General features: G+C 37.6%; 1 protein-coding gene across 2 annotated transcripts in view; it reads left to right on the top strand.

Moving 5' to 3' along the window:
- The window catches only part of LOC122076855 (rho GTPase-activating protein 7-like), a 42,937-nt gene that overhangs the window by 9,616 nt on the left and 9,998 nt on the right, over positions 1–23,323 (top strand). For both annotated transcript variants that reach the window (XM_042642453.1, XM_042642452.1), the window contains exons 8-15: positions 2,587–2,731; positions 7,205–7,324; positions 8,891–8,968; positions 16,388–16,443; positions 16,549–16,618; positions 17,993–18,077; positions 19,166–19,409; positions 20,521–20,733. In XM_042642453.1, the coding sequence (XP_042498387.1) occupies positions 2,587–2,731; positions 7,205–7,324; positions 8,891–8,968; positions 16,388–16,443; positions 16,549–16,618; positions 17,993–18,077; positions 19,166–19,409; positions 20,521–20,733 (1,011 nt within the window). The remainder of the gene's footprint in view (positions 1–2,586; positions 2,732–7,204; positions 7,325–8,890; positions 8,969–16,387; positions 16,444–16,548; positions 16,619–17,992; positions 18,078–19,165; positions 19,410–20,520; positions 20,734–23,323) is intronic.

Below are 23,323 nucleotides of genomic sequence, written 5' to 3'. Positions count from 1 at the left end.
GAGATGCAGATCAAGAGTGACCACATAAGGTAGTTTGCGCCATCAAGCTGATAGCATAAGGAGGAAAGGTGGGTAGAGATGAGATGTCTCCACTAGTGGAAGCAGAAGAGCTGGTAGACATGGTTGCAACTCAAGGTGCTAATGGAAGAGGCACTGGCTGAAGGTAGAAGAAGCACAAAAGACCACCAAAAATTTATAAAAGGTGAAAACCCTGACAAATATTTTTTGGGGATAGCTCTAGAATAGAGTCCTAAGATGATAAAGTGGCTAGTACATACCACTACAAGGATAAGAAGCACCAATCTCTACAAACATCAAGGTGATCAGAGCATCAAGCAGGGAAAGAGCACCCTGACAAGAAAAATAATCGATTTTGGGGGGAAAAAAACCCTGAAAAAATCAATGGGAAAGAGCTAGGTCTCTCAGATCATTGTAGAAGAGAGTCTAAGAACCTAAGGGAGAAGGGAGATGGAGGCTAGTGGTTCTCTTGGTGGTTTAAGGAACTACAACAGAGAGAAAGAAGCAAAAGAAGAGAGATGGAAGGAAGTGCATATAGAGGGAGGCCCTGGGAGAGAGAAAAGAGGGAGAAAAGGGAGAAAGAGATGGAGAAAGGAGGAAACCCTTAGGGTTTTGGATCCAAAGACTTTGATACCATGTTGGATGGAGTAATGACTTGTGTCACATATGACACTAGCCCTCTTTACTTATAATAACGGAGAGAAAGTTTTAGAATATTACAAGGACCATTAAACAAACCACTTAAGGACCTAAGGACCCGTTTGGACTCTGACACTTTCCCTAAAACCCATTATTACAGCAGTTCTCACCAAATTGGCTCAATCTATGGCTTTGTCTTATTTCTCTGTGTGTGGGGGGGGGGTGAGCTCAGAATCTAGAGAGCAAGCCTTGGAGTTAGATTTCCAAATCCTAAGAGTCCTCTAAGTCTCTTAACTCATTAAAGTGCACAGTCCTTGTCTCCTTGATGTAGTTATCTTGGAGTAAAATGATGCCGACAGATTTACAAAACCTGTGGCTATTGGGCCCAACGAAATGTGGGGGAGAGAGAGAGAGAGAGAGAGAGAGAGAGAATCATTTGGATTGGAAGAGAATCATTCCCTTAACCATAATTAATAACCGAACAATTCCATTGGATATATGCTGATTAGAATGCTATATATAGATAATAACCATAACCAAAAACGAAATAATTCCATGAATATATGCTGATTAGAATGGTTTATATAGATAATAACTAGAACCCTAACCCTACATGAGTTTGAGTTTTTGAGTCTTAACTAGAATCCTACGACTAACTGTCTTTTAAGCCTTCTAAGAAAATGACGTATCAATGTTTCCTCTTATAACCCATAAAGAAACCTAAATTAGGAAATTAGAGAGATTAAACTCCTAATAGTTAGACATCTAAAAAGTTAGACTAGAAATCTCTTTCAACCATTTCTACTGAGGCTTAATGACTTTAATCCAAAGAAACACGATACTCACATTCAGAAATGTGGATATTAGATATCTACTTATTGGGCTTCATATTCCAGATTTTTCAGGAATAAAACCCACAACTAACAAACCTAGACTCAATAATTCTTCTTGAAAGTGATCCCACATTACGCAATTCAAAATATCCACTGCACTGCTTAATTTTTTTCTATTTCTAAAGGGATATGAAATAATGAAACCCATGAAAAATCCAAAAATATTATAAAACATAGGCAAGATCCCTGATTATGCAAAATTGTTGATATATTGGGTTCTCATGTAAATTTTCTTAAATTGGGTTGTGTTGTATTTTGGCATCAAGTTGGCAGTCTTACAAGGAAATGTTTCTTCATGATTGAAATATGTCTCAAGTCTGATGTACTTGCATTTGCACTTTAAAATTTCTGATCTAAAACCAAGAATTAGAAATTTCTTTTGGCTCTTTTATTTTTTGATGCATAACAACCATCATTATAAGTAAATAACAAAACAGTTTTCTCAGCTAGGGAGCACCACTCCAACCAAAGCAAGAGAAGGGTATTCATGGGTTTGTGAATACCCTCCTTTTCGTGATTTACATTCAAATCCAAGGTTTTTCAGAAATTGCATGTCTGTTCGGTGTTTATCATCCACTGGATTTTTCGTATTTTGTCATTTCCTCTACTTTATCCCCTTCTCTTTCTTTCTTTGCTATTTCCTGTATTCCTTGCTAGGAAGGGGTTTTGGTGGGAGGATGGTGCTTTTATAGGATGTTAAGTGTTGAATGTGGCATTGTGGGTCTGATGTGAGGTGCAGGGTTTTGCCTCTGTTTTCTCTTCTTTCTCCTACCTCTTTCCTTTGTTGCTGCTTTGTGCTCCACTTTGTATCTTTGGCCTCTTTTTCCTTATTTAAAAAATAAATAAATTCTCTTCTTTCCTATCCAAAAAAATTTGACTAGATTATAAGTGAAGTTGAAAGCAATTATTGCAAAAGAGAAAATTGGGGCAAATGGTCAGAAAAATGATGCTTCTCCAAATTACAAATGTGCTTGTCTTATTAAAATCAGTATCTGCTTCTTTGTCATATTGTTATGCTATTCTTTTGACATGCTAGGCTGAGACTTCAGAGGACCTACATGAGTGGAAAAGTGCACTTGAGACTGCTTTGGAACAAGCACCAAGTGCGGCTCTTGTGATGGGACAGAATGGCATCTTCAGGAATGAGGCAGCTGATTCAGTTGATGGCACTTTGGATCAGTGTACGTCTGTCTTGACTATATTCATGTCCACATGCGTTGGTTGACTTGGCACACATTTCATGTGCTGCCTTTTAATTTTTTGTTCATGGTCTGCCTTTGTTGCTTTACAAATCCAGTTGTTCATGGCAAGCATATAACTCTAGCAGCATTATTGTTCACACATGAGAAATCTGTGTATTGGTTTTAGAAATTTTCATGGGCTGGAATCCCCTTTGTACATGGGAAAATGAAATCCAGAATCCGAATAGTTTTTGATATGACTAATCTGGGGGTCCACAAGGTAAATGAAGTCCAGCAACAGGTTCCTCCCACATGTTCAGGGGGTGCAACAAGGTTTGGCAGGTTTCTACCTGTGGTGTACTGCATGCATATGCAGAATTTCTTGGGTCCAGATGGGTAAATTTTGGTTGTTGTTCTTTGAGTCACATATTTTCTTTCTTACATTTGTAGAATCTTATGTATGGGATATTTACCTTTATGATCACAAGGTGATGCTTGGATAGGTCTTCTCTGATTAAGTTTGGATGTGTCAGGGAAGCCGGGAGGGACATAGCTGACTGAATCATTTCCCATCCAGCACTTAACCGAACAGATCTAGACAGTTTTGTCATGAAGAATGAACTCGAACTAGTGAAATCCAGTTTGAATTTAGCTCAAACAGGTTCACAAGGTGGGTTAGTAACTATAGGACAGAAATAGAGGAAAGTCAGTAGCTTCAGCAATTCACATCAGGTAGTCTGAAACTGTAATTGATGGGATAATTTAGTTGGAAACAAAAGATTGCAAGAGAACAAGAGGAGAAGGGAGAAGATGAGAGTAGGAAGTAGAAGGAGGAGAAGAAGAAGAAAAGATGAAGAAGAGAAGAGAGAGATGGTGTCAGAAAGTTGTGGGAGAGAATGGACTTCTCTCCCCTATATTGATTCACTAAGCTAATTATTAAAGGGAAATTACATGCTTACCCCTCATGCTAACATAAGGTAGCTGAAAGATATAGATTGGTACAAAAGCAAAACACTACACAACATTATGTATCATAGTACCCAAAGTACCCCTAATACATGAACTCTGTCACAGTACCCAAAGTACCCCTAATACATGAACTCTAACACTCCCCCTCAAGCTGGATAATAAATGTCATACATTTCCAGCTTGCACAAAAGGGCACTGAACTAATGAGATCCTTTGGTGAAGATATCTGCCAACTATTCGTCTGTCCTCACAAAGGGGTGCATATGTGGCCAGCATCGATCTTTTCTTTAATCAAGTGTCGGTCCACCTGAATATGCTTTGTCCGGTCATGTTTTACAGGATTATGGGCCATACTTATAACAGCTTCGTTATCATAATGAAATTAGAAATAAGGATTAGGGCTAGAGATGAGGAAAGAAGAGAGAAGAGAAGAAGGATGAAGAGGGAGAGAAGATGAGAGAAGAAGAAGGGAAATGAGAGCAAAACGTGAATGAGCATTCTTGCTTTTTCCCACATATATTATGTTCAAAGTTCAAACTAGAACTTAGGGAAATTACATAGACCTCCCAAGGGAGGTGAAAGGGAAAAAGAAAATCTTAGAACCACATTATATAAGTATAGTTCCTAAACTACCCCTATTACATAAACTCCAAACCATTTGAGGCCATATACAACCATTTTAAGAAGGTACATTTTCCCTTCAGCTGAAGGAAACTTGAAACCTGGTGGAGTTTGCATATACACTTCCTTTTCTAAGTCACAATGAAGGATAACATTCTTCACATCTAGTCGATACAATGGCCAATCACCATTGTTCATTGTGTTTATCCATGGGAGAAAATGTCTCCTGATAATCAATCCCATACACCTAACTGCACTGCTATCCACCAACCTAGCCCTTATGCCTCTCAACATTGCCATCTTATTGGTACTTGATCATGTAGACCCATCTACATCCATCTGGTATTCTTCCCCTGGGAAGATCAACATGCCTCAGACATGGGTGTTTCCACTTTGGGTCAAACATGACCTTGGTGAAATTCTTGGGAATGCAAGTGGAGGAAAGAGCAATAGAAGAGGCAACACCTGTAGGGGTGATAGCATCATTGGAAATCTGAGTGTTGGGATTATCAAAGACAATTGGACTAAGGTTGGTACTACTCGAACCACCTGTCAAAGCTTCCATAGGTCCACTGACCTCAGACATAATGTAAGGGCACTCCTAAAATCCAATAGTTGGAGATTCAAACCAAGAGGGGAGCATACAATACCCAAATAACTTCTTCCCGACACTAAAAAAAACCCAGCAAGCAAGTAAACCCTGAAACCTTGAGAGAAAACAAATCAAACACACTTTTAACTTTGAAGCTTTATCCCAATCGCAACAGACAAGCGTCATATGATATAACTCATCCATCGGATCCAATTAATAACCACAATACCAACCATTCCAGACCAAAAGAACCAAAAAAAAAAAAAAAAGGGAGCTGGCGATACCTGGCAGCAAGGGAAGTTTGGAGTTGTGTTCCAACAACACAAAATTCAGCAACCAAGGCTTTGGGGGATCAAACAAGGACTCTTGGGCGATTCTTACAAGCCTAGCCACATCCCCAACAAGTGCCGGAGGAGAGAGAAAGATGAGATTGACTCAAAGGAGGCGTCTGCCAAAATAAGAAAGAAGCAGACACAGGCCAACACTTATGCTAATCTTCTAGCAGCGCTTGAGCACTCCTTAGTTGAAGCACTAAAGGGGACCTTCCAATGTGTTTACCGAGACCAGCTGCTCCGATTAGATGCCAAATGGTTACGGGTTATTTAGCTAATGTCAGGGGAGACACTCGATTCGTCTATAACCTCGAGAATTTTTTCTGTTATCAGTTTGAGCTTCAATCGGTCCTTGTAGTTTTCAAATCTTCCTTCATGTGTCTTCATCTTGATTCTAGAACTCCATTAGGTCTTCTTGTTGAATCTTTTTACATAATATATCCTCTATTGGATCCCTTTGTTTTTCTAGGGTTCCAAGAGAGACTCAAAGAAGAAGAAATGAATGCTTAGTTGACTCTCAAACCCCCCTTTAGCTTTGACACCAAGTTGGAAGAAAGGAGAATTAGGGTTAGAGATAAGGGAAGTGAAGAGAGGAGAGGAAGGAAGAAGAAGAAGAAGAGACGATGAGAGAAGGATGAGAGGAGGAAATGAGTGCAAATTGTGGGAGAGAAAAGAGCTCTTCCCACCTATATTAGATTCAAACTATATTAGGGAAATTACATATGCCTCCATAGGGAGGGAAAAAGGAAAAAGGAGAAAATACAAATTAAGACAAATTATAGTGAAACAGTTCCTAAAGTACCCCTATTACATACACTCTAATAGTATGACCATTTGACCACTGAAATGTACTGGATTTCAGTTTCGTCCTGGCTCCATGTAGAAATGAAAATTTCGAACTATGGAGGGCACTAAATGGGAGCCAACTCTCTGCTTATAATACATGTCCATTTAATTGGAGACAGGCTCCTCAAAATCTTATGTTTATCTGTAAGGACTCCGTTCTTAATCCTAAATGGTGAGACTCCATCAAGACCTTGTTCTCTACCTGGTGAGACTTGATTTATTGTTAAAATGAGGAAGGTGAGACTTATTAAGCTGTTTTTAATTCATCATTAATTTTCTACTTCTTTGAATTCTAGCTTATCTTTCCTCTAGTTTACATCTCTAAATTTAAATGTTGATATTCTTCTTCATTTTTGTGTTTGAATGCCCTAAAATTCCATTCTTGATGCATCTCATTCAACCAATCTGCATCTTACCTTGTTTGTCCCAAAATTTTGAAATCCTCCCCTACTTTTCTTTTGAACTTATTCTCCACAAATCTTAGATCTTGTATCAGTAAAATCTTCTTAATTTGTCTTCAGTTGCTTACTTTTACTTGCTTTACTGCTACTTTTTTCTACTGTGGCCTTAGAATTTGAGTGCTCAGACGCAAGCTTGTTTACTGTCAAATTTGTACTTCTGTCATGAATTTGCATAAGCTTTAATAAATTTATAGGGCTTTCCTATCAGTAAATGTTGATGGTATACACATTAACTGTGCAAGATATGGTTGGACTGACAAAGGTTAAGCTAATGAGGGCTAACAAGTGATGAAGAGCTCATGTGTGGTTTGCAAGTGTTGGGTGGTGGACTTCCTTTTTCTGTACTAAATGAACTGTGGAAACCTGCAGTTTTGATTATAAACTTTGCTGAAGATTCATTTATCTTTTGTTATAAACGAAACCTGAAAAAAAAAAATAATAATAATAATAATTTTTTTTTATCTTTACTGGAATCTGATGTAAAAACCACAGTTTCTTTAATAGTCCTGACAGTTCATGAAATTAATTTCAGTGTCCAAATTTGGAATGTAGATCTTTCAGAGTGCTATGTCATATTGTTGTTAACCTGATTAGCTTCCTTACTTGGTTCTTCACACCACTGAAGAATTGAATTTTCTTAAAACTGTTATAGGTAGAGATAAACAGCAATTGAGGTCCATAGTTATTGGTAGGCCAATTTTACTTGCTTTGGAAGATATCGATGGAACTCCGTCTTTCTTGGAAAAAGCCCTTAGCTTTCTAGAACAGTATGGTAAGATTGTTCTCCTTATTATATTGCATAGTTTATGTTATCATGGTTGTCTCTTCAGTATCAGTTCCCTAATCTCTTGAGGTGCACATTCTGTAATTTCATTGTTGTTCAGGGTTGATTAGTTATTTTAGTCCATGCAGTTTTTCTGAATGTTGCATTGTAAATAGATCCTTGTATTGTACGCCTGCCAGAACCTTCGTTGGTCATTCTTTGCTAGATATGCTTATGTTACAATGTGTTCTTTTGACTGTTTTTTTCTGAAGCTTTTTTGCATGAAGTAGTAATTTGACTCTTATAAGTTGAAGGCTCATCACTTGACAAGCGCCACAAAGTGGAGTTAAATGATCTTATTCTTAAGGAACATGACAAACCATGACATGAAGTATATTGTAATTTTCAGGAGTAAGGGAAGTGGTGTTTTTTTTTTTTTTTTTTTTTTTTTTTTTTGGGGAAGGGGTGTTTGGGGAGTTTACTTTCCATTATTTTTTAAAACTATAAATTCTGAATATTTGATGCAAGTATGTATGGTGATATTTCATCTCGACAGGAAACAACTTTTGTCTACTGCTTTGATTTCAACCTAGCGGATCATTTTGTCTCTGGTAGTTACAAAAAGTTTCATAGAAGTTTGTAGGCATATTTTGATTTGAGAGAAAAAGAATGGTTTTTCCTCTGGTGAGGTTAATAGTACTATAAAGGGTGAAAGAGTCATATTTGCGAGACCTTCTTTCAGGGATACAATGAATGGGGCATGGAACTGGGAGATTTTTCCACACTAGGTAATTAGCTATCAGCTGCTCCACCCTCCCAGCTCCATCTCTAATAAAATTAGATGAGGGAGTTTGAAGGAAGATTAATAGTTGTCATATATTCTTCGAAAGGAGGAAAAAGTAGAAGCTTCCCCAGGTGTGCTTCTGGTAAAGGATTCATTGTCCAAGATTTTAATGTTTCGTATAATTAATTTTGAGATTTTCTTATATCGACCCCATTAAGTTGGGATAAGGCTGAGTTTGTTGTTGTTGTATTCTTTTATTCTAGTTGAATGCCTTTTATGCCTGATCATGAGACGTAACATCCATCATCTGTGAGCTGCAATTTTCAGCCCCAACATCTTCCATTGACCAGTCGCTAATCTCTTTTCCTCGACCATATGGAAATGAAAGTAAAATCTAACAATGCCAAATTCAATTTGGGAACTCAAATCATTTTTTCATCTGAGTCTTATGATTTTTGGACTGAAAGGGCCATATTTAGAACAATTACAAGTGTATCAAATAACATTATAATAGTAATATTTGTAACAACTACTAGTGTATTGATTAGAGAAGGAAATATTCCCATGGATAGTTGTTGCCGTTGATTTTCTGGCTTTGGTAGAGGTTTCTGGACTGTTGGCAGGTTAATGAGATGGATTGAGGCAATTACTATGTTCCTTTGCAAAGATAGCGAAACTATTCTTTCTCCATGTTCTAAAAATGTAGATGGTTCATGATTCTTGTATTTTACCCATAAAAACCGTTTTTAATAGTTTATATTAAATCTGATCTTTCAAGATTACTTCAACAGGAGTCAAAGAAGAAGGTATCTTGCGACAAGCTGCCGATGTTGATGACGTTGAACTTCGAGTTCGTGAATATGAGGAAGGTTTGCTGATTTGGGCTCTCTGGCTTCACCTAGTTTTTGTTCCCATCTTCTTTTGGGTTTTTTAGGTGAATACTGTGACAGAACCGGAATTAAAAAAATCCGTAACAGTGGTTCCTTGACCTCCCTCCCTTTGAACTACAACCTCTTCCAGGGAATACAGAACCATGACCACGTTCACCACTGCTAGCCACGAAGGCAATACTTTCCTCGGAAGAAAGAGGTGATTCAGATTTAGTAAGGGAGGGAGACAACACGTTTCTTTTTTTTTTTTCTCTCCTTGGGTTAATATAATTTTATTCATCCAAAAAAGAAAAAAACACTTTTTTTTTTTTCTTTTTTTTTGGGTGAAATCACAAAACATTAAACATAAAATATGACAAAACACATTATTCTTAGAGGGAACCTTTTCTCCAGCAAGAATTTTACTTTTGACAGGCTGCAAGTCAGAATTTAAACCAGATAAAAATTTAACCACTAGAAATTTAGCATGCAGAGTTTTTAACAGATCCAAATCAGTTGTGATAGGCTGATAAACTTTCCCACAAGCTTTTGAGTAACTTCCAATTATACTGTTGCAGCTTCAAACAACTCTAAGTTGTGTCAGTTGAGTCATCAAATGAACTGGAAATCGTCTATTTTAGACAGTTCTGGCATATCAACTTTCTTACTTTCTTCTGAGCCGTGATCTTCCTTCCCTGGCATGGCTCAATCCATATGCTCCACCTGTGTCATCCTGCAAATCATATGTTAAAAGATCGCTTCACTGACTGGTAATTGATAGGATAAATCTTCTCTGCTACAGGGCACTCTGAGGTTGAGAATCACCTACCTCCAGTACGTAGTGGAATGAATTGCTTTTGTCAATCCCGATGCTCCTCTACAGTATTCACCCATAGACTTGTCACCTTTTTTAAAATTAAAGATTTATTTATTTATTTTGTAGAGATCATACACTCATGATATTTTTTTATCATGAGAAAAACTCTCTTTCACATCATCCCAAATGCCTTTTTCTTTAGTATAAAATATAACATTTGCGGTAATGGAAGGTTCTGTACTGTTCTATAATCGAATTAATAATGTGTCTTTCTCATACATCCAATCATCGGTCTTTTGAAAATTTTAGTTGGAGGTGCTGAAGTTAAGTACTTCGGTTTACTTTTCACATTGATTAAACTTTTGCTGCTTGTGCCCATAGTAAGTAATTAGAGGCCCCACTCAGTTTTATAGTTGTGATTTGGATATTAACAACATCCACTAATTTAGGATCTCCTATTATAGAAGAAAACACATCAGACAGAAGTAGAATTGGCACCAATATCTCAAACCAGAAACAGACCACAATCGCAGACCAAAGCCACAGGGCAGAACAAGTGTAAAAACCAGCTCACAGAGCAGAACCACAGGAAAGAAATTGAACCTGATTTTAGGAAATAAGGATAACCAGATATCAGAATAGAGGCAGCAACTATTCCCAACCAGAGTCAGTAACTAGACTAATATCAACTTAGAATCAAAAGCCACATGGCCAAATCGCATGAAGAAAATACATCAAAATTTTGGGAGTAAACCTGCTCTGATGGCCCTTGAATTTTTCTCGATTACCTTGTTCTATTAGGAAGAACAGTACTGCAAAGTTTGGTTTGGTTCAGAAAAAGGGAATTGGCCTGTTTGAAAAATCCTACTTGTACAAGGCCTGTTTAAAAACTGCAGAAAAAATAGATATGATGATCCTGAATTTAATGTCAATTGACCACTCTTGATAGTAGAACAAGTCTGAAATATGGCTGAATCCAACAATGGAGAGATTCCCTTATAAAAAAACCCTACTACCAGAAACATTTTTCAAAAATAGATTGATTGGCAGAAACTGATTAGATGAATGAATCATATTGCAGAGTAGAATGCTTAGATTTCTTGAAAAATCATAACTAACCACAAAGTTCTTCACAAGATCAAACTACGGCAATACCACGATCAGTCCACGAACCAGATCAGATCAAAGCAACACAACAATCCCGTGTTTCCTTATTTCAACTAACAAGGGTATACGTCCTAAAGACAAGTAACATTAGTTGCTGCACACACTGCATGCCTCACCTTGAAGGCTTTCAAACCAGAATTAATAGAAGCAACACTGATTACTCATGCTCTGACACCATGTGACAGAACCAGGATTATAATAGTCAGTAACAGTAGTTGCACAAGAGAAGAAGAAAAGAAAGCAGACCGATTAGAGAAGATAATACATAATCAGTCACAAGGCAATATATTTATAACAAACCAAATGCTGGCAATTACAATAAACTCCCTAACTATGTGTATTTTACATGTAAGCTCCTGAAACAGAAAATATATTTACATAAAACTCCATGTGGTTTTTTAACAAATGTGGTTTCTAAAAAATAAAGGAATTCTCTAAAATTCAGTTGTAATAGGATTCTCATTTATACATACCCACAATTAGATAAAGATATTGTGGAGGACCCTAATAGGTCCTTGTTTACTGGAACTAGAAGGTCAGAATGGGGAATTCTGTCTAAATAATTCTGTTGAATTCCTTCCAACATCCTTATTTAGCGATCTCATTGGAAATCAATTCCTATTTGATATAGCTATTTGTGCAAGTATTTTTACGGTTAAGAAGTAACTATTTTTTGTTCAAAGTGTGTATTAATTGACTATACTATAGATCCTTTATCTAGGGTTTCAATTTGATTTAAAAATTCCTTACTGAAGTTTTTCCTTTTCTCTTCATTGGTATAAACCGATTGATTATACAATTCTTCGGATATATTGGCTAGTGTGTCAAGGAGATTTTTCTTTTGTACCATTACAAAAAAGTTCCAAACTGGGTGGATAGTAAAAGATATCTCTGTCTCATCCACTCGACATGGAATATAAAAAAAAAATATTGTGACATTTCATTTCTTATAGTATTTTTCAATTGATTATTTCTTAGGCATATATATCTTAATGGGCGATTCATCGTTAAAGAAAAAAAAAAAGAACGAACCAGATTCCAAATGAAAAAAATTCAAACTCAAAATGACTTTCTATTCTCGAAGAATGAGGGGCAAGAGATTTTGAAAAGATCTCATGTCTTTTATAACCGGATTGGATTCCACATATGTTTGGTAAAAAGAAGAATCTTCTCATGTGAGAATAATGTAAAATGGAAAATATTCAATTGGAACATGGAAATGTGACTGAATACTCCCTAACTTATGTGTATTTTACATGTAAGCCCCTGAAACAGAAAATATATTTACATATAACCCATGCCGTTTCTTAACAAATGTAAAGTATTTTTATGTTTCTTCCTTTTCATAATAATTCTGTGCTTACTCATCAGCATGCTTTGGCTTAGTGATGCAGTTGGGTGATGGAAGGGGTCTCTTTGATTTGAGAATTTTCCTATTTACTTTCCTTTTTTGGTTTAGAAATTAGTTTGATAGTATTTTAATTTAGATTTGATTTTTATTTTAATTGCTATGTAAGTTAGTTTCCATTTTTAAGTAGTTTCCATTAATTGTTTGATTTTTCCTTTATATTAGTCATGTAATAGAGAAGAACTCAGTTTTGAGATTTGAAGTTTTAGTTTTTGAAGAATTAATCTTGGTTGAGAAATTTGGGTGAGAACCATGACTGTCGTGGATGCCATTCCCCTTCTTGTCTTTCTCTGAAATCTTCTCTTCTTTTCTTCTCTGATTTTTTTCCTTCCCTCTTTTCTTCCCTACTTCTTGTTGCTGCCGATGTGTTATACTGTTTCTAGAGACTCCTGCAACTTACAGATCTAAACCGAGTGATACCTGCAACCGAATCTGAACTGATCTCTACGGCCCTTACCAGTTCTTCGAGAAATCTGGAGCGAAGGTTCTATGCCTAAGGTCGATTTCTCCCTCTGATTCTCAGCTCGAAATACACAATGGATTGTACGATCAAACTCAGGAATTGTTTAGGATCAGGTATTGGTAACTTCCTTTGATGGTTTGAGGGCTGTTTCACTGGATTTTCACCGGAGTTTCGCAGGGTGATGAGCCGTAATTTCAAGGCCCTACTCCTCCGTTTGATCCAGTCTCCTATTTGGGGATTTCGTGGTCGGAGCTGTAGTCCCTTACCTTCGCTGGTTCTATTAGATACTTAGATCACAAGGAAGGAGATGACGTTTCTTTTTATGGCTTAAGTAACCTAATCACTGAAATTTACGACTAAGCCCTTCTTATTTAAATTGTGTTATTATTCTCCTTTCCCCTTGGTAAATTCCAGAATACCTCCCTCTTTTATTTTTCTATTCCAGTTTGACCCCAGTATCTGTTTTCTTCATTTTCAAGTGCTTGAATTGTCACTGAAATTACAAGAATGCCCCTCAACCTTTAAATTGAGATATTTTATCATTCTTGTGGGCCCTAAGCTATCCGATTCCGACTTTTTGGAACCCGGATCCTCATCAAGTGGTATCAAAGCAAATTTTCCTGCAATTTTCTAACCATGGCAAGTCACATCACTAATGCCTAGTTGCACAAATTGTACCGTGAGTTAGCTGAGAACCAACAGAATACTGATGCTAGGCTTGAGAGGACTGAAGCTAAGTTTGATAAGTTTATGGAAGAGATGATTGCCTTTATGAAGAGGTCCGACAAAAGAGCTGAAGAAGGATCCTCTACATTACCTCCTTAGCTCAACACTTTACGGATTGAAGACACACCTCAGAGGCAACAACTTGATCCAGTTGTTCCCCAGGATGTTACCCGGCAATTTTCTAACAGAGATTATGGCATCAAAGTTGAGGTTCCTGAGTTCAGTGGTGAAAAGGGACCTGAGGAATTTCTTGACTGGCTTACCAAAGTGGAGAGAATTTTTGCGTATAAGTCTCTTCCAGATGTGAAGAAGTGTGAACTCATCATCACCAAGTTTATTGGGTATGCATGTTCATGGTGGAATGATGTAATCCATACAAGGTTTGTCAGAAGACTTGGACCCGTTACCAATTGGGTGGTCATGAAGTAGATCCTGACTGAAAAATTTGTTCATCTTAATTATGAAAAGGTAATGTTCCATAAATTACTTAACTTGCAACAAGGGAACAAAGATGTGGATTCCTACACCCTCGAATTCCACAAACTGTCATCAAGGTGTAGACTTCAGGAGACAAACCAACAACGGGTGATGCAATATATCAGTGGGTTAAGTACTGAAATTCAACTTGAGTTGGCTAACACTGACTTTAGGTCTGTTGATGTGGCAACAGTTCATACGAAGACAGCTGAAGAGAAGTCCATTTATTGGAAGGGTATGCTCAAGACTTCTTCAGTTTATAGACCTCCACCACGTATGGAGGAAAAGAAGCTTGAAGCTCGCAGAGTTGAAAAAAGGTCAGAGTTCAATAAGGATAGTGTTGGGGTGAAGAATATCATATGCCATAGTTGTGGCGAGAAGGGTCACTATTCTAACAAGTGTCCCAACAGGACTCGTTCTGTGAACGTAACAGAGAAGCAGTCGGCAGAGAAGAGTGAAGATGAATCTCATTTATATCCTTATCCCCTTGAGGACGATGATATTGTTGATGATGAAGATGAGGATGTAGAAGCTCATTCAGCTAGCCTTTCATTATTTTCGAATAAACTAGTTGATAAGGCTCCTCTCTTCAGACAGAAGGGTATTCTCTTGCACGGCTCTGACCATACTGATGTTCATGCAGTTGTTGATACTGGAGCAGAAGCAAATTTTATATCTGCTGAGTTTGTTCGAGCACACAACCTTCCACAGAAGCAGCTTTTCAAGAAGATTCATGTGAGATTTTGGACCCACAGCTCGAGAAGAGGCCACTGTAGTTGTTCGAGTACATCTACAGTTTGGGCCACTACAGTACCATGTCACCTGTTTGGTCACCCTATTGGCACACTGCGACATTCTTCTAGGGTGACCTTGGCAGTGATATGCAGGCATTCTCTATGATGGCGCACAGAATACCATCAAGGTGAAGCAAGGAGGTTGAATGTACTTAATGAGGCCACACGCATTATCCGACATGCCACGTCGTCGACTGACTCCTGTTCCAGTGATATGTCAGTCTACTTTCCCTCCTCTGGTTGTTATATTCCCATCTTCTGCTTCGAGATACGTGCCACCTCATTAACGAGAAACTTACAAAGGTATCTTGGGAGCACGACCTAACTCGACGGAGTCGAGTTCTTTTAAGACCGGGAGAGCTGATGCAATTGGGCGATGGAAGGGGTCTCTTTGATTTGAGAATCTTCCTATTTGAGTATTTTAATTTAGATTTGATTTTTATTTTAATTGCTATGTAAGTTAGTTTCCATTTTTAAGTAGTTTCCATTAATTGTTTGATTTTTCCTTTATATTAGTCATGTAATAGAGAAGAACTCAGTTTTGAGATTTGAAGTTTTAGTTTTTGAAGAATTAATCTTGGTTGAGAAATTTGGGTGAGAACCATGACTGTTGTGGATGCCATTCCCCTTCTTGTCTATCTCTGAAATCTTCTCTTCTTTTCTTCTCTGATTTTTTTCCTTCCCTCTTTTCTTCCCTACTTCTTGTTGCTGCCGATGTGTTATACTGTTTCTAGCGACTCCTGCAACTTACAGATCTGAACCGAGTGATACCTGCAACCGAATCTGAACTGATCTCTGCAGCCCTTACCAGTTCTTCATGAAATCTGGAGTGAAGGTTCTATGCCTAAGGTCGATTTCTCCCTCTGATTCTCAGCTCGAAATACACACTGGATTGTATGATCAAACTCAGGAATTGTTTAGGATCCGGTATTGGTAACTTCCTTTGATGGTTTGAGGGCTTTTTCACTGGATTTTCACCGGAGTTTCGCAGGGTGATGAGCCGTAATTTCAAGGCCCTACTCCTCCGTTTGATCCAGTCTCCTATTTGGGGATTTCGTGGTCGGAGCTGTAATCCCTTACCTTCGCTGGTTCTGTTAGATACTTAGATCACAAGGAAGGAGATGACGTTTCTTTTTATGGCTTAAGTAACCTAATCACTGATATTTATGACTAAGCCCTTCTTATTTAAATTGTGTTATTATTTTCCTTTCCCTTTGGTAAATTCCAGAATACCTCCCTCTTTTATTTTTCTATTCCAGTTTGACCCCAGTATCTGTTTTCTTCACTTTCAAGTGCTTGAATTGTCACTGAAATTACAAGAATGCCCCTCAACCTTTAAATTGAGATATTTTATCATTCTTGTGGGCCCTAAGCGATCCGATTCCGACTTTTTGGAACCCGGATCCGCATCACTTGGAGGAGGTGTATGCTGTTCACTGGTTTAATGTTTATTTTTCTCATTTTCAGTAGCAAGACTTCAGTTTCTCATCTATTATCCTTGTCTGTTTTTTTCTGTTTTAGGTACTATGTCATATTTTAAATTCTTTTTTGTATTGCATATTTCCAGGAAAAAGTGAGTTCTCTCCAGAGGAGGATGCACATGTAATTGCTGATTGTGTTAAGGTAATCACTTCTCATTGCCAACTCTTTTTTCACCCCCCAAACCTTATGGTGTTCTTTGGAAAATGAATTTCCTAATTAGTTTCATTGCTGGTCATACTTTTCCAGCATGTACTTCGGGAATTACCTTCATCCCCAGTTCCTGCATCTTGCTGCAATGCACTACTAGAAGCATACCGTAAGTCTTTATTATGGTGGACAACATTTATTTCAGGCATTCTTGATCTGATACCTATTTCAAACTGATATTTGTAACATAATATTTCTGGTTTCCCACCCCCCACCCCCCACCCCCACCACAAAAAAAAGAAAGAAAGATTCAGGCAAAGACTGAGGAAGTTATTAAACAGCATATAGTGAATAAAGTATTTAAATTATTCTATTCTTGATATGCTGCAATAGTTTATTTTTAGTTTCTTTAGCCAAGCATTTTATGAAATGTTACACCATTTAAAAATGAAAACTTTTAGGAGCTTAAAGAGTAGCTGATGGTACAAAAGGAAATAATTATATTATAGAACTATGTGATTATAACTGATGGTACAAAAGGAAAGAACTATATTATAGAAGTATGTGCTTCTTCCAATGTCAGCAGAGAGTAGTGTGGTCATATTGAGTTCACCTAGAGTTGATGGGATTATGTACTATCTTAGAGTGTTCCACCATTTACATTGAGAATTGCACCAAATGATAGAGGAAATCCTTAATTTTTTTTTGGGGGTGGGGGTTGATAAATAATTCATTACCAAGAGAAGAAAAACAAGGAGAAGACAATATACAAGGCCATGCCTTTACAAAGGGGGGGCAAGGGCCTGAAGAATAGAAGGGGAGAGACCCCAAGAGTCAACAATAAGCTTATTTCTAGGGGTGTCGACACATAAAGAGGGGGAAGCATCAATCTTGGCTTTTAATTTAAGAGATGGAGTCCCAACTCTGCTGAAAGGACCTGATTTAGAGGTCTATCTACGGAGGTTATTCCTCTGCCAATAAGAAATGTATTATTCAATGAAGACCTTGAAATAAATAATTGTTCCAACGAAACTTTCCACCGGAGATTGGCCATTGATATATGGTTCAAGCCATTGACTCCTTTTTATTCGTTATATCTTTATTACCATTAGTCCTAAACCTGATCATGCATGCATTGAACCAGCACTAACCAAGCTTAAGTGTCAAATTAACAAACACACACATGGTGACAATCTAAGTTCTGGGACAGTCTATGCATTTGAAGTAATAAATAGTCTTTTAGGTCTTTAACGATCAATGGCTGCTAATCACGAGAGCCTGAAAATATTATGGTATTGGTTGTTTCATGGAGAATTAAATTGTTGACTTTTAGATCTTGTTTGGTTGATGTCTCTTTGTTCCCTTGTTATTGGTTGCACAAAAAATGTTACTAGAATTTTTAAATGTAATGAAAGAAAAATATTGGGAAGAATTATTTTTTCCCACTCACTGGATTGCCTTATTTGGAAGTTCAAAAAAGGGAAGAAGAAGAATAAATGGTTATGTTGTCTCTCATGTTATTGAATATTGCTATGCCTGTTAGGATCTGATCGTGGTGTAAGAATCAAAGCCATGCGTGCAGCAATAGCTGAAACTTTCCCAGAGCCAAATTGCCGCTTGTTGCAAAGGTAACTGGTGTATTTCTATCTAATGTATTTTACTGGATTCCTATTTTTATAGTTGAAACTTTATTAAAACTTGTTTATATTGATTATTTGCATCCATTTTAATGAATTTCTTTGTTGTTAACTTGATGAATACCGATTATAGTAGTAAAGGATGGAGAATGCCTAAACGAACACAGAGAGGCCTACATTTTAGAACAAAGCCAAAGACAAAGGTTGAGTCAAATCTCACAGAGGAATAGAGGGCTCACAACTTATCCTTGAACTTACTTCCCTTGTTGCTTAGTGAGTTCATCCACCAACTAATTGGCCAATCTCGCATCCCATTGAACAGGCAGTTCAATTACAAATTGAGGAGTCTGATGAGCCTAATGATATGGGAGATCTCCAACGATTGTTTTCCCTCCATTGAATAACATTATAACCACTCTTGCAAACCCTCACTTGACTATCTAATCCAAAACCAACTGTAACCTAGTGGTGTAAAAATGTCTTGGGCAAAGAAATGGTCCCCTCAAATGGACAGTGTCCTGGAGAACATAACTTAATACACAAGCATTAAGCCATGGTTTATCAAACACTTTGCTCCCTCCTGCTTTTTCTGTATGTCTGATTTCTCAGACCTGATAATATCAAACTGAACATGAGAAAGAGAAATCATTGAAATAATACTCCTTCCAGTCAATATTGAAGAAAATCATTCAAAAACTTCCCATATGCTAGGACCATAGGATCTTGGCCTACACGTGCGGGGGGAGTGTTCGATGTATTAATTTACACTGCCCTTCCCTAACAGTTTGTTTTAGGTGAAACGGTAGTGATCAAGCCAAATCTCAACCATACTGAGAGTGCCACCTGCACAAAATGCCTGTGAGTGTATTCACTTACCCCATAAAGAGATTAGGCCCACCTTCATAATCTTTACGGGATCTGCTGTTTCCCTAAGAAAATTACTTATTGCTTTTTCTTTCTCAAATCATTCTTGCTGGTTGACAACTTATTGCAACTGTCCTTATTATAATTACCTTCCCCCCCCCCCCCAAGAAAAAAAAATAACTGTCATTATAATTTTCTTCTTTTTTTGGGTGCAGAATACTTAAGATGATGCAAGCTGTGGCTTCTCACAAAGCTGAGAACAGGATGAGCTTGCCAGCTGTAGCAGCTTGCATGGCACCCTTACTTCTTCGTCCTCTTCTGGCTGGAGACTGTGAGCTTGGCAATGATTTTAAAATGGGTGGGGATGGTTCTGTTCAACTTCTGCAAGCTGCTGCTGCAGCTAACCATGCTCAAGCCATTGTAATAACTCTACTAGAGGAGTACAGAAACATATTTCAGGTAGGTTGCACTTATAATTTCTTTATAAGTTTTTTGTGGGTGAATTTATTTGTAAGTTACTGTGACATGGAACCTTCTTTTCTTTTATGATTCCTGCATGAGTCAATTTCTGCTACTGATATGATAACTTTGGTGGTAAGAAAGAAAAGATTATTAAATGATTATCTTCTTTTTTTTTTTTTTTTTTGGGGGGGGGGTGTTGTGGGGCTTGTGGGCATTGGTGTTTCATCTGGTATACAAACTTCTTTTATAACTAGGTTTGTCATTTTTTCACTATTTAAAATCCCCCGGCTTCTATTTTCTGTACAATGACACGCCACATAAGATTCTTCACTCTTCCCATATACATGCCAGTCACTGTTTTCCATTTCACTAGCCAAGGATTGTCAAATTGATCATTTTTCTATTTGTTATCGTAAGTTTTGAAATACCAATTTTTCCCTTGTATTGGGGAAAGGAAAAAAGAAGAAGAAGCAGCGGCAAAAAGCAGCAGCACCTATCATTGGGGCTGGTTTTCTGCTGCTGCTGCTGCTTCTCCTTTCTCTGGCAAAGTAAAGGAAGAAACCAAAAAAAAAAAAAAAAAAGAACAAAACAAAATTTACAAAAGGAAACAGAGAAGGGGCGTTTAATAAGGGCCAAATCAGGATTTTAAAACCCTTTTATGACAGAGAGAAAAACAATCAATTTAATCATCTACTTGGCATCAATTTGAAATGAATGAATGATGTATGCATGGTCATAGAATCTTCATTGATGAAAGAATGAACTGGACTAATTATAAAACTGATGTCTATATAGTCAGCAATAACCATTATGTATGTTTTGACAGGATCTGAATTCCAAAATCAAAATACTTTGCTGACTTTGACCCATTTTGACTGAAGCCATGTAAAAAGGACAAGAGTTTGAAAGCAGTCATTAAAAAAATTTGGTTTTGTCAATGACTGAAATCGACACCAAAGATTATAACAGTGTCATTAGATAGATTAAAGCTATGATAAGCGGGCATATTTTTCAATATTTTGTTTCATTTGTCTTTCTTAGTTATCATCTTACTGTCTTACCATATTTTTGTATGTGTGAGCTTTGTGAACTTATGGAGATGTTGCAGGATGACCAGCTTCAGGATGGTCCTTACTCTCCTGAATCATACTCTGCTTCAGAAGGGAGTTGCAGTGAGGATGATGAGGCCAGTGATGATGATGAGTGCAATTACTCGCAGCATGATCTTGATGCAGATACAGAAGATGATCCTGAACATGTATCAAGTGGAACTTGCAGTGAAAGCAGTGGAAATGGAGGCAACAATCTAGATGATTATGAGGCTCGTTTCTGTACTTTAACAAACAAATCTACACTCATGCTTACTCACCATAAGATGCCTCATTCCTGTCCATTTATGAGCCACCTGCAAATTGTTTGCAATTCTTAGGTTTCAGTTCAGATATGACCATTTGGTTAGTTTATCCGTGCATCATTTTTACCTTGGTCATTTTTCCATCACTGTTTTTTGTGCAACATCATTCAGGAAATTTGAGTATCATTTTGATGGTTGAAGAAGGTTTTTGAGTCTTCATTTGGCTAAGGGCTCTTTCCGCCTGCGCAGTGGTGCGGGTTCGAGTCCAGGGAACCAACCTCTCCATAAAGGGGGTAAGACTGTCTACCTATATACCCTCCCAGAACCTTGCTTAAGTGCGGGAAGCCTTTGTGCACTGGGTAACGGCCTTATTATTTTATTTGGCTAAAAATTGTTAAAAAATAAATTCATCTCTTTTTTAAAGTAAAGTCAAATTATACGTCTACAATATCTTAAGGAATAAAGATCGATTCTTCAAATCAAGGTCTCAAAATATGTAAATGTAAAAAACATCAAGAGAATGTTAGAAATTGCTGACATTTTTAAAAATGAAACTTAGCTTTATCACCCTCTTCAAAACCTCTATGTCATTGTGAATGACAATAACTACCATTTGAATTGTGGAACATGAGGCAAATTGACTATAGTGCTTCTTGTTAGGATAGTGTCTATTGATGTATACATTGACACTGCCCTTTCCTAACAGTTTGAGCTTTTAGGTGAAACAGTATCAAACATGGTATCAGAACAAGGAGGTCGAGTGTTTGACTGTTGGGAAGTGCAAAAATCAGGTAAGTACAGACATTTCTTCTCCCTTGGTGTCGAGAAGAATTGTGCTCCACATGCAAGGACCATAGGATTTAGCCTGCACGTGTGGGGGAGTGTTGATGCATACATTGACACTATCCTTCCCTAACAGTTCGAGCTTTTAAGTGAAACAGTAGTGAACTGTGTCCAAAATCTTAAGAATATAAACTTACTTTTTCTAAATTAGAACTTTTGGCAAATGGTGGGTATTGAATTGGGAAGGTGGTCGAACAGTTGCTTTTCTGCTGGGCCTAGTGATACAGTTTATAATTCCATGTGGAAGATTGCCTGGCAGTTGGCACCCTGATTTTTTTGCATATATGGGTCCCATCATCCTCTGGCCTAAGCCAGCGTTTCCTAACTAACTGACTTTTGCTAGATAAACCATTTTTAAACCATATTTACTGATAAACCTAAGACATCTATGTCTTTGTTATTACTTTCCTCCCATGTAATTTGCCTTCATTATCCATGCCCTAACCAGCTCAAATGATAATCCCTCAACTTGTCCCCTATCAGGGACACTGCTAAATTATCTCTAATGTGTTTATTTCTTATTTTTTCTCTTCTGAGTTTGCAACCTTTCCATCTGAATATCCTCATTCCTCATTTCACTTACACTTATTGTCTTATTTTATTTTTTGGTTGTCACTCACTCTTAGCTCCATACAGCACTGCTGGTCTTATGGCAGAAAATAAAAGGGAAAATTCCAAAGGCATGATCAACCATGGGGTTAAGTTGAACCACCATATTTGACATGTGAAATCCAAAGGGTATCCTATCTATCCAGTGGTCCAAAATCACTGCTTAGTCCTCCACTTGGCACAAACCTAGTGGTCATTGTACCAGGCCCAGCATGACTTCCATTGTGCTATCTTTTACCCTATTGCAACTAGTAGGTTATGTACTAGGATTATTGAAAATTGTCGTCCACTTGGGTTCTGAGACAACGGGTGTCATCGTCGTTGTCAAAGGGAGAATATAATTTAATTTTTTTATTACTGATTGAAGAGAAGAAGAACAACAACAACAACATCAAAACCGTTACCAACTAAATGGGGTCGGCTACATGGATCTGCGATAGAGCAAGATAAAAGCAAAAGAAACGAAAGGGGCACGAAAAAAGAAAAGAAACATATCAAAGCAACATTTCCGGTACATCCCACCTAAATGCTATCGGTAACGTGGATCTTAGCCCTCCAAACAGCTCTGTTTGATGTCATACTAGGATCTAGACCTAACTTCTGCTTGTCTTCCGTACCAACTCTTCGATGGTCATTTTGGGTCTGCCCCCAGCTCTTTTAGCTCCTTCCATTTGTATTTGACCACTCCTCCTTATAGGAATATTCAAAGGTCTATGCTGAACATGACCATACCACCTTAAGCGACATTCTCTGAGCTTGTCTTGAATTGGAACAACTCCAAATCTGCTCTAACCCGGCCACTCCTCACTCTACCTCTCCTAGTTTTGTTGCTCATCTATCTCAACATCCTCATCTCTGCTACACTCAACTTATCTATGTTATGCTTCTTTACTGCCCAACATTCCGTCCCATACACCATAGCCAGTCTTATGACTGTCCTGTAGAATTTTTCTTTAAGCTTTAGGGGTATATGTTGATCACACAAGGATGGTCATTAAAGAGGCAATTTATTTAGTGAAAGCTAGTACAAGTAGATTTTTATTATAAAACAAAGGTCATGCAATACTCTTGTGAGAATAGAATACATCTCTAAGCAACCATAGAA

The sequence above is a fragment of the Macadamia integrifolia genome, chromosome 4 (genome assembly GCF_013358625.1).
Source record: "Macadamia integrifolia cultivar HAES 741 chromosome 4, SCU_Mint_v3, whole genome shotgun sequence".
Lineage (NCBI taxonomy): Eukaryota > Viridiplantae > Streptophyta > Magnoliopsida > Proteales > Proteaceae > Macadamia > Macadamia integrifolia.
The sequence above is the reverse complement of the archived record's forward strand: the minus strand, read 5'-3'. Positions and strand labels throughout refer to the sequence as shown.